We start from the raw sequence: 11,700 nt of genomic DNA on the forward strand, positions 1-11,700 counted from the left end.
AAGAACCTGCTAAGAAGTCAAATTAGGTCACAAATGTGAAAGTCATAGGACGGTACCATTGTTTGTATGCATTGCTGTAATCATATGTGCTGAAACAGATCACAGCTGTTGAAAATACCTTTCATGTACTCAGTAAGCAAAAAAATCTGGAAGTATTTTCATAGTTGCCAGAAATTTAGAAAAATTCCAAAAGGCTGAGTTTCAGACTGTTTGCACAAATCTCTATAGAGAGGTAGTTTTAAAAATACACTATTTTAGGTTTATATGTTCTGTAGTTTTTAATGTATAACGCAGTCTTTGAAAATGAGGCAGACTGCATTTAACATCCTGAGCATACCTTTCCATAGTAAGACGTTGTTCCTGTTTCTAAAAATGAGTTTGTCATTATTTATTTAATGCACAGAAATTCAGTTCTGGATACTTGTGCATGTACTTGTTTAATATTTGTGTAACTTATTTTTCTCCTCAGGGAGGAGCAGAAAACAATCCTGCCCGTAACTTCTTGCTTCAGTCAGCCGATCACAACATCTGTTAGCAATGCAAGCTGCCTGCCCATCAGCACATCAGTCAGTGTTGGCAGCCTCATTTTGAAAACTGCTCACATTATGTCTGAGGATAAAAATGACTTTTTAAAGCCTGTTGCAAATGGCAGGATGGTTAACAGCTGAAAGGCATTCATCTTTCCAGCTTGTGACCACACCGTGGAAGCATTTACACTAGCTTTTTATATATATAATATATATTATATAATGTATATTTTTTTTAAAGAATAATATTGGGGTCATGCATTTCCTGTGGACTCTTTGATACTTCAAGCCCCTCTCGCATTAGCATTCTGAAGAAAAAAAAAACTTACTTTACTAGGGTAAGGCGTTCACTTTCCACAGATGAATGGAATTTGGACATTGTTTTACTTAAGCTTAAAGCAGCTTTTTATGAGTTTGTAGCAATCCGGTGCGGTATCTGAGCCATTCTTGTTTAAAATGGCTTCTGTAGAAAACTAACAACTCAGTTATTTAAACTAGCAGGATCCTACGATGATACATCTAGTGAAAGGAAGACTAACTTATTTGTCTCTATTTTGTTTCATGAGAGAAGAACTTGTGTCTTGTTGCAGCTGCTTTTTCCTTAGTTGTGGAACTTTGCATGGAGTATTGTTTCCTGATTGAAGACTGAGAGGTGGGGATTTGGACTTGAGACTTTTTACAGGGTTAACACACCATTAGCTTTGCACTGCTGCGTTATTTGCAGGTCTGTGGTGCAGTGCTTTGCTGCAGCATTTTGTTTCCATTTCCCCCCCGTGCACACACACACATTTCTGCTTTAGTACTGTAGATATACACGTACACAGGCTACTTGTCCAAGTAAAGTTACCAGAAGTAAACCAAGTGCCTAAGTCCTCCAGCTAACGTACTAGGTATTGATCTCCCAAGTTATACACGAAACAATTTTCAACTATATTGAGAGGTTATGCACTAATGTAACAGCAGTTTGTTCTTTTTTAATAATGGTTCTCAACTTGCAGATTATAGAATCCAGATGACTTGGCAAAAAGTATCAGGTGCTCTTTGCTTTCCTTTGAAAACCCTGTATGTAGTGATTGCACTGACTAACAAGATGGTATTGCTGTTTTTGTACTGTTTTGTTTTTAATTTAAACTAAATATTGGGAATTTAAGGCAGTTATTACCTTTTATTTAGTGTTGTTAATCATGGTTTTATATTCAGGTTTAATTTTTGCTTATTCAGTGGCAACTTATTTTCAAAGACTTTGAGAATACAATAATATAGCATTATCTGACCTTTAGAGCTCTGACAAGTGTATGAATTTATGCCCTGTTAAGATGTGACTGAGAATCATGTTAGACATTTCAGCTGAAGATAGTTGTTTTTTCATAAATGCACACGAAGTAGAGCCCTGGGCATATGTTTGGTTGGTTTTTAAGAAGCTTTTAAGAAAGCAGGACTCTCCCTCCTGATGATTACCATCTTGTTTGTCCTCTTACTTTTCTTTGTGACAAGTTTTACTTTTTTTGTTTGTTTGTTTTATTAACTTCTGTGAAGTTGTTTACTCTGAAAATTGTACTGGAATATTTTAAGCCAAGCTGATCTTTCACCAGGTGTACTGCATGTAAGGGCTTTTCCTGCTAGCAAAATGCTTAAAGAGGATCATGTTACTGGTCGTCTGAGTTGTTATTTTACAAAATCACAGCTATGTGGTCGGGTAAGATTTTGATAACTGTTTTGTGCACGTTTCTGGGGGGTGGGGGTTGGCATTTCCCTGAGGGTCACTGATTAGACTAAGTAAATATTGGTGTTTGATATCTATCCTAACGAACCTGTCCATGAAATAATTATGTTGTAAATATACCTGAAAATCCAAGGGTTAGTTTTGATATTCTGGTGTCAGTATGGAAGATCTTACACATCTATTGAATACTCAGATGTTAAGGAATGTATGTAGAAAAACAGTCAAGTAGTCTTTTAGTTTCCTTTGGCTGTTGCTGTACCTTCCTATAGCCAGTGCCACCTCATAACTAGGGTTAGATCAGTGCTTTGTTTCACTTGCAACTCAAAGTGAATGGATACAAGAACCAGACCACCTTTGTCACCTTAACTTATTTCCTATTGATGTTAAACTTAACTTAGAATGTTAGACATAAATATGATTGTTGTATATTTTATACCAAGACCATTCTGTAAATATGAATTTATATTACTTTTGAAATGCTTCTGAGATACTATTATTTGCTGTACAATGTAATTCCAAAACAGATATGCAAACGAGTATGTCTCTTTCATGGATATTTAAACAGTGAGATCTTCCATGTTGAAGGTGATGTAATTTTTTTAAAAGATTTTTAAATTTTAAATTGCTATTTTGTTACAAAATAGAGAAAATATAAAGGTTTGAGAAGTCCTTATTTGCCCTCAGGGAAAGAGCCCTCTGTGCACCAGAACTCCACAGAACATCTTCAGCATGATCTGAGGGTGAATATATACTACATAAATTGATTGTGTATTTACCTTAACTTTTTAATTTTAAAATTGCAGTTTTAACAAACTTGGTTGTGCTCTGCTGGAGGGGGATTGGAATAAGCTGCTTACACACATTTGCCTGTTTGTCCAGTGAAGTTACATAAGCCTAACATATTCCTGCCAACCATATTGGCATATGTAAGAACAAACGTATCTATATACTCTTGCCTGCAGCAGGAGGTCCCATGATGTAGTAGTTCTCTAGGATGACCATATACTTCATATGGAGAGTTGGTTCTTAACTGAGACTAGTTATTTTCTTGAATTTTTAATGTAGAGAATGACAGGCAAAAGAATTACCTGGGCATTTAAATAGCATGCCAGCTTTTGTCTTACAGTTCTAACACTGACTGTGTGATTTTTTTGCCATGAAACTATGCCCTCCAGTGCCCTGAGAAGTAGAAGCTACAGGTGGGAACCTAGTTCTGGCTCTCTTCCTTGGTGGAGTTTCATCCCTTGACCCTATGAACAACAAGTATGTATTCATTTGTCTAGTTGCAAATCAGGTGCCTTTGGGCTATGGAAGGGCTTACTTTCTGACACTGAGATAGAGTTACTAATTTTTGTGCTTTAATAGCAGTGGTTCCCATTTAGGTTTTGGCCTAAGATACCTTTGCTGTCAGGAAAAAAAAAAAAAAGGCCCATAGCAGATTGGGGAAAAGAGATTGGCTCTTTTGCTTTGCTTGGACAAGCATTTTGGGTTTGTTTGTTGTGTTTTTTTTCTTTTGTTTTCCCCTCTTAGGGGTACAGCAGGGATTTCACATGCAAGAGATACAGGAATTATTAGTATCTAAGTTAATTGTGTTGCCTCACTACCTGGATTCATTCCTTGTTTTGCCTCATTTTCCACATAGGTCTTAATAGAGACTAATGCTTGTGCTGGGAGAATGCTTGTGTGAAAAGTAACTATCTGTACATTCTTAACATATAATTATAGCAGAGTGATAGCCCTGCTACTGATATTTTGTTCCTGTAAACAGGTGACAAGAAATGAATCTTAGTGTTTATGCAGATTTTGCATTGTAGAATGTATACTAGACCCTTCAAAGGAAAGGTTAGACTCTTTGCAAAGCAAACTGGCGTTGGTTCTTGGTAGTCTAGTACAGGGATGCTGAAGTTTGACACTTGATTTTAAAACAAAACAATTGTACGCAGCTGATAGTTAAATAAGCTCTTAATTGCTCATTGTAGACGTCTAATCTGGCAGGTTTTAGTGCTTTGATAACACGGTTGTGTTATTGCACAATTTAATTATCCTGTGCTCGAGAGCTGAATGCTGTTCTTGTATAATAGCGTACTAGGCTGGATGAGGTACAAAGCAATGCACAGTGGTCGGAAACAGCTGAGGAAAGAACACTTAAAATAACTAACTACACTCAGAATAGTTCCAAACATGTTTTTGTTTGCTTTCTTAAAGCACAGGTTGTCAAGTTGTATCTGTTGCTGTACATAGACACTGTATGCCAGCAGCTCCTTGATCATCTTTGTGAACAGATTCTTCATTATTATTAGACTTAAAGGAAGATGTTGAATTTGAGAGTGTAACAAAATGAGAAATGATTGAATTATCTATAGTATGTAAAAGTCCATTCTTTATGTTGTAGTTTGGTCCCTTCTGTTAGGCAGCTCCCCTCTCATTGAGGGACCTCTTCTGCAAGCAGAACACAACAAATGTGCTTTGGAATGACCCAGTTTTCAGGATAAAGGAGCAGCGCTTTGGCAGCACTGTGCATCTCTTTGCTGGCAAGGGAGCACAGCGAGGGAAGGGAAAGCCAGAAAGGAATCGCTGACGTTCCCAGGTCCAGACATAGCACTGCACCTCCAGTTGTGATCGAGAGGCTGCCGCAAAGGCTGAACTCGACCAGAGCCCGCGTCTCTCGCTGCCCAAAGCCGGGGTCGTTGCCCAGAGCCCGTCGACTGACCCAGAGCAGATCTCTGTGAATCCGAGGCATGGGATGCATGCGTTTCGTAGCTGGGCAAACAAGTATATTATACGGTAGTTGTGATACAACACACGTGGCTTTGATTTGTACTGCACATCCCCACTGTACAGCCACTCCGAAGTATCGTGGTTAGCTTGCAGCATCTGCTGTCTGCATTTATACTGTTTACTGCGTATTCTTTTCCCTGGAAGTTTAAGGAAAAAAATTTTTTTTTCTCGTTGCATCGATTACATTTTTTATAAATTTGCTTAGCTGGAAAGTTTGGGAAAAGAGGCCTGTTTGTCAATTGTACAACCGATTGTGAAGCTCTAGTGTGAATATTTTTACGTCTGTATTAGACATTTTCTTTGCAAATCTATTGTTCGATTGAAATGTAAATGAAATAAAAGATGGTGTACACCCATCATGTATAAAGCAGGCACCATCGCTACGATGGATTTAATGCTCATTTTTATGGCGCATTCTCAGCTTCTATTTAAAACTATAATTTAAAATCTGTAAAATGAAATGGGGTTATATGGGGGAGTAAATTCTATTCCGTTTATTTCGGTTCGAGTTCCCGACTCGTCTGTTCCCTCGTGTTAGAGTAGGGGGGCCCCGCGCGGGGCGGCCGTGCGTGTTTTGCTGTAGCACTGAAGTGAAGAGGTTTTAGCTTTGGCTGGTCACAGAGTAGAGCATCATGGTTTTCAGTGTTTGAGAGACTCGATGGAAGAAGTTTGCAGTATTGACATGTATTTGCATGCACAAATAAAAACTATTTGTCCACCTTAACCCGCCTCCGTCCGTTCCACCCCGCGCCGTTCCCCGCCCGCCGGGGCCGTTCCCGCAGCGCTCCGCCCCGTTCCCGCCGTGCCCCGCGCGGATCGTTCCGGAAGGCGGCGGGCGGTGAGACGTTGGGCCGGGCCGGGTTCGGAGGGTGGGTCGGGCCGGGCCGGGCGGCACCGCGGGATCCCCGGTAACAGCGGGCACGGCCGGCGGAGCGCTGCGGGATCCGCATTGATTGGGAGCGGCTGAGCCGCCGGCCGCGGGATGGGGCGGGGCCGTGCGTGCGGCCCGTTGTCCCGCAGCCGCCGTGCGGGGTTACGGCTCCGCCTCCGCCGCCTCCGCGCTCCCGGAGCGTGTTTTCCGTGCTCGGGTTAAACCTGTGCGCGGTTCTGTCTGTCCTTCGGGGCGCAGGAGCGCTGTGCGATGCTCTGGTGCTCGGGTCTCCCCGCAGGTGCTGCTGCTGAGCCCGCTGTGCTTTGGGCTGCTCTGAGCTCCGAGGAACCGCCGGCAGAACAGCTCCTGCTGCTGGAAACTGAACCGTACGTGGCTGTGATCCCGAATCGCGCTTAGAAATTGATTCTCAGTGGGTAAAAACGTGTGGAGATCCGCTCACACGTGCCTGCAAAAACAGCGTTTATAACTGCGGCTGTTGGAGGGCTGAGACGCAAAGTAGGGCTTAATTCATCCCGGGTGTTTGAAATTGGCATTAAGAGCTCGTTCATGTGGCTGTTGATGTGTGGCAGTGGGTCCTGAACATTCTGGGTGGGTAAAAGCTGCTCGGGAGGAACGAAGGGCTGCTGTTGTCATGGAAGGTGGCATCCTGTGCTGCACAGCTGAGTGAGGTGCATCGTGTGCTGTGTTTATTTTGTAGAACATAATGACTGCGTTGGATGACAAACTGCTGGGCGAGAAGCTGCAGTATTATTACAGCAGCAGTGAGGGTGAGGACGAAGACAGTGAGAAGGAAGACAAAGAAGGGGAGAGCTCCATTCCTGACAGCGTTGGGGAGGTCGAGCTTAGCAGCGATGGCAGTGCAGTCAACACAGGTATTGCCGTGTCACACTGACTGCTTTGGGAGTACTTGGTTGGTTGGAAGGTTTGTGTGGTTTCCTGCTGTGTTGTTATTGTAACAAAAGACCTATTTTCAGCTATATTTGAGTCATACCTGCAGCTGTGGGGTTCTTGAGGGCTTAGATATTAATCTGAGTTAACCTTCAGTACAATTATGAAGGTAGCCCAGCTGGGTAGGGTTGTCTTCCTAGACAAAAACAGATACAAACTCAAGGACATGCAAAAGGCAGGTTACCTCTGTTCTTCTCATTCATTACAGCATTGTGCACAGTGTACAGAAAGCTTATGATAAGCCTGCTGATTTACTGCTGATTTCCATAAAACTACTGGAATTTTAAACAAGAGGAATAATTTTGTTACTGTTTTGTAGTCAAATGCCAGCATGTTTAATTTCAGGTCCAAAAGGAGTCATTAATGACTGGCGAAGGTTTAAACAACTGGAGACAGAACAGAGGCAGGAGCAGCGCAGAGAAATGGAACGCCTCATAAAGAAGTTGTCTATGACATGTAGATCTCACTTAGATGAGGAGACTGATAAGCAGAAACAGAAAGAGCTTCAGGAAAAAATCAATGGAAAGGTAACATGACATGAAGGAATTGCCATTTAAACGTTGGACTTTTTTTGTTTCATTATTTGTGTATGTTGAGCAGATTGGAATCCTTATCGGGTCAGTAGATACGTTTGGGAAAGCAGGTGAATAGACACAAAATACATGAACTCCTTGTGATTTCATTTCTACAGACAAGGTGATGTTCTTGTTTTGCCAAAGAAATGTTTGCTTAAAAACTCATTTAAAAAAGCTGGTGAAAGAGAAGTGATCTGAGGTCAGGCACGGTACCCAAATCAGTGCTCAGAGCTTAGTGAAAGCACATAGCTACCATTAACCTGAATTAAAGTGGGATCGTGGAGCAGCCTCTTGAGTTATTAGTGCAGCGTGTGGGAACTAGGAAACCCAAGGCTGAAATCACTGTTCCCACTGGACACAGTTTCTAATTAGATCAAAATGGAGTGTAATACAGCCGGTGCTTGAGCCTCCGTGGCTTGCACTTGCCTGTTATTAAAGATGAGTGACCCACATTAATCCTCTTGATTTAAATTAATTATGTAAGTGACCTATATAGTGATGAAGGTCTTTTTTTCTCTGTCACGTATCTTTGTATTTTTAGATGACGTTACAGGAATATAACATGATTCACAATGATGAAGATGATGAGGAATTTTTACAGCGATACAGGAAGCAGCGAATGGAGGAGATGAGACAGCAGCTGTACAGCGGGCAGCAATTTAAACAGGTTTTTGAGATTACCAGCGGAGAAGCGTTTTTGGACACGGTTGATAAAGAGCATAAGAGCACTTTGATCATGATCCATATTTATGAAGATGATATCCCTGGCGCTGAATCCCTGAACGGCTGTATGATCTGTCTGGCTGCTGAGTATCCAACAGTTAAATTTTGCAGAGTAAAGAGTTCGCTCATTGGTGCCAGCGCTCGCTTTACCAATAATGCTCTGCCAGCTTTGCTGGTCTACAAGGCAGGTGAGCTCATTGGCAACTTTGTGCGGATCACTGACCAACTTGGAGAAGATTTTTTTGCTGTAGACCTGGAGGCTTTTTTGCAGGAGTGTGGTCTGCTTCCAGAAAAAGACCTCGTGCTCCTGACTTCTATACATAACCCCTCTGCGTGTTACAGTGAAGACAGTGATCTGGAAATAGACTGAACCACTTACACCAGAGGGCCAGTAGGTGTAGTTGTGCTGTGGGATGTTGTTGCTCCAGGGGTTGTTCCCTTCCTTTCTTAGTGTGGGTATGTTATTCTTCCCCTCCATGCACTTGGACTTTTGCTTGTTAAAATGTTGTTTAAAATAACGTAAAGCATTCCTAACATTTTCATAAATTAACTCAGTAAAGTACATGTTAAAATGTATTTTTCTAAGCATGAAGTTCTAGTGCAATTCAGTAATTAAGTTTTTAGGCATTCATGTCTTTTATTAACCTGAAATTGAACTGCTGCCATTGAGTTAACACAGCAAGGTCCCTCCTTCCATTCTGCAGCTTTCAGGCCCCTTCTTGGAACTGTTGTTCTAACAATGATATCAAATTTTTGTTCAGTACTCACTTGCAAATAACAACAACTCCTGACTTGATACTGAAAATTGCTTTTGAGCTGGAGAGGGCTCTTCTTTCTTTAACCTTGTCTGAGAGACGGGAAAACCTTCTGGTGCAGCTCTTAAAGCACTCTTAGGTTTTAAAATACCTACTGTTAGAATTCATGGCAGTCACTTCAGCGGGAAATAATCTCTGCCTCTGCAGAGAGTGAAAACCAACAGACATCCTGGAGAGTATCAAGGAGAGTTTTGTTGGGAAAATGCTGAACTGGGACTTGGCTAGCCATGGCATATCTCTAAAATCCTCAAACACTGTTAAATAAGTGCTAATGTTTGTCTCTGTCCCCATACTACCTGCTTAGGCTGGGTCTTCAGATGCAGTTTGGATATATATAATAATCCTTGGACCTGACAGATGACTGGAAGGCTTTGTGGGAATTGAGCCCTGGGCCAATAGACGAGCTCCCATCTCTTGTCTGAAGCTCAGTATACAGTTTCTGCACAGTGTTAGGCAGGATCAGAAGCGTTGCCATAGTCCTGTTTTCCCTCTGATGGCAGCTCTTTGGGAGCATGGGGTGTTTTGGTGCAGTGTGTCAGTGGAGTTCACTGACAGAAGATGCTGTGGAGTTGGGGTGGAAGCATTGGAGCAGTAAAAGTTGCACAGTGACACTGGTGACTCTTTCCCCAGAAACTTGTAATTCCCACTTCTGGACATGGATTAAAAGCCATGCAGCACTGGCTGAGCCCATTTGTCTTTTTGTTAAGTTATTGCTCCTGAATGCTGTATATAACACTTCCCTTCTGCAGCAAGATCCTCGTTATCATTTGTTAGTGATTATATTGTTATTAAAGTGTGTTTGTTTTGTTTGTGCTCCACTTACTTTATAAGTAGTGATATTAGGAAGTAATTTCCAGGGTTTCTACTGCATTTACAGCTCACCCTGCCTCCAGCAAGTCTAGCACTATGTAGATAGGACGTAACCCCAGCAGCGTTAGAAACCATTGGCAGCATGTAGTGAATGCAAGCTTGGAAACCTCCAGTGATGCAGAGCAGGGCCAAGGCTTTGCTGGCCAGGTGATGGTGTCATCTCCCTGCACCTGGTACAAATGAGCATGCTGAAGGTGTGCACTCTGTACTTAGTTGTTACTGAATTACGTCTCCTGCACACTTCATTGGATATTCTGTTTGCTTTCTCACACATGACCTATTGTGTTTGTTATTTAATTTTGAGGAAAGTAGACTGTCCTTATGTCAATAGGATGTATTGCTATGTTTAATTATTATATTTAATGGCAAGTTTTGTGCAAGGCACTTTGGAGCACTGGAGAGAAGTGCAAAAATTTCCTTTAGTAAGAATAGATCTTAGGACAAGGATAATTATTTATAATTGTATGTATTCAGACTATTTTTAAAAGTAGTATAAGCAGACAGGTAAATAATTTGTAATTAAAAATAGCTGAAAGAGCATATTTAGCTGTTTTAAGGAAAGTGGCAGAAAGCCAAAGTTTGAAATGTGGTGAAAGATTCAGGTTACTTGAATTAAGTCTCTGAGTGTGGGTATGCTGCGTCTCAGAAAGAAAGTCAAAGTAGCCATGATTTGTATTCAGGGTGAGACTCAGTAAGTCCGTAGTGCAGACAGGCGCATGTTAGCAGCACAATAAAACCTGGTTTGGAGGGGGGAAGAGCTGACTGAGTTACTTTGAGGTTTTATTTGTACCAAGCAGGGGTTGGGGCACATGGCTGCAAACCTGTAACAGGGTCAGAACCTCTCGCTGCTCTGATGGCCTGCAGGAAGGTGACTGAGTCCTGGTTGTGAGGTTTTGGTGCTCAGGTATTTGACAGGTGGTTTATGCTGCCAGTAGCAAAAGGAGGGGGAAAAGGGCAGAGAAGTTTGAATCCAGTACATCATTGATCTGAAAGAAAAGATTGAGCGCAAGGGAGAAGAGGGGTAAAGAGTTAATGCTGCTGAGAAGCAAGGCTGGAGTGCTGCTGCTGCTTTTGCCTATTTCTGTAGCCAAATCCTTCCAAACCAACTAGCCAGTAGGTCTGTGGCCCCAACCCCAGCATTCTTAATGCATGTAAAGCAGCAGAGCAAAGTAGAACAGATTTTAGGATAGGTTTGTCATGAATTTGTTACTGTCCATTCAATACGAATAAGAACTGCAGCTCATACTAACATTGTAGCTGTTTCAGTTGAAGTGTTGGAGTATGTTTCATTTACCTTAATTTAAGTGAGGTCCTGACCTGCGGATTAAAAACTGGAGTATATATGTATATATATATGCACATTATAGATAGATGTGCATTAGAGAACTGCAATTAAAATGAAATTGTACCAACACATACCTACAATAAAAGTTCTGAAACATTCTGGTTTGGCCGTGAGCATCAGGACCTGGGTTTGAGGCAGATGCTTCTCCTTCCCTCCAGGCTGTTGTGTTCCGTCACCGTCAGAACTCCACTTGTATTGATGCATTCCTACTAAATTGCTTGACTTTGAATAAAGGAAGCTTTTTAATCTTGCCAAAGATGTTTCATCTATTTTTTTCTGGCACAGCACAAAGCGCTGTTCTGGGCAGAAACCTGATGGGGTATTCCAGCACTTTTCAGAGCTGCGAAAGGCTCTGGCACATCAGGCAGGTGGTAGAGATCCCAGCAGTGATGGCTGGCGTGGGTTGTACGCTCGGATGTTTTGTCTCTTGTACTAAGCTCTATCCTGACTTGGCCAGAAGTCCTCTGTAATTAATATTCAGGATGAGATTCAGCTGTTAGACAA

The 11,700-nt window shown here is 41.8% G+C and overlaps 2 protein-coding genes across 8 annotated transcripts in view; both read left to right on the forward strand.

Moving 5' to 3' along the window:
• Window positions 1–5,752, forward strand: part of RC3H2 (ring finger and CCCH-type domains 2) — a 28,623-nt gene extending 22,871 nt beyond the window's left edge. For all 5 annotated transcript variants that reach the window (XM_085521062.1, XM_085521066.1, XM_085521065.1 and 2 more), the window contains one exon: window positions 470–5,752. In XM_085521062.1, the coding sequence (XP_085377188.1) occupies window positions 470–668 (199 nt within the window). In that variant the 3' untranslated portion in view covers window positions 669–5,752. The remainder of the gene's footprint in view (window positions 1–469) is intronic.
• A 78-nt stretch (window positions 5,753–5,830) lies between these two features.
• PDCL (phosducin like) lies at window positions 5,831–11,452 on the forward strand. 3 transcript variants are annotated; one of them, XM_085521145.1, is made up of 5 exons: window positions 5,831–5,897; window positions 6,198–6,285; window positions 6,618–6,792; window positions 7,214–7,395; window positions 7,985–11,452. In XM_085521145.1, the coding sequence occupies exons 3-5, from the start codon at window positions 6,624–6,626 to the stop codon at window positions 8,534–8,536; spliced, it is 903 nt and encodes a 300-aa protein (XP_085377271.1). In that variant the 5' UTR covers window positions 5,831–5,897; window positions 6,198–6,285; window positions 6,618–6,623; the 3' UTR covers window positions 8,537–11,452. The 3 variants fall into 3 exon arrangements, with proteins under 3 accessions (XP_085377271.1, XP_085377270.1, XP_015734706.1); XM_085521144.1 differs by having other exon boundaries at window positions 5,831–5,866; XM_015879220.3 differs by lacking the exon at window positions 6,198–6,285 and having other exon boundaries at window positions 5,831–5,866.
• The last annotated feature ends 248 nt before the right edge of the window (window positions 11,453–11,700 follow it).

The sequence above is a fragment of the Coturnix japonica genome, chromosome 21 (assembly GCF_054131305.1).
Source record: "Coturnix japonica strain WE chromosome 21, WE-NBRP24, whole genome shotgun sequence".
In the NCBI taxonomy this organism is placed as follows: Eukaryota; Metazoa; Chordata; class Aves; order Galliformes; family Phasianidae; genus Coturnix; species Coturnix japonica.

Coding starts and splice junctions, on each gene's coding strand:
- PDCL (XM_085521145.1), top strand. CDS start 6,624: ATGACTGCGTTGGATGACAAACTGCTGGGCGAGAAGCTGCAGTATTAT. Junction 6,793..7,213: donor TGGCAGTGCAGTCAACACAG/GTATTGCCGTGT, acceptor GTTTAATTTCAG/GTCCAAAAGGAGTCATTAAT. Junction 7,396..7,984: donor AGGAAAAAATCAATGGAAAG/GTAACATGACAT, acceptor TTGTATTTTTAG/ATGACGTTACAGGAATATAA.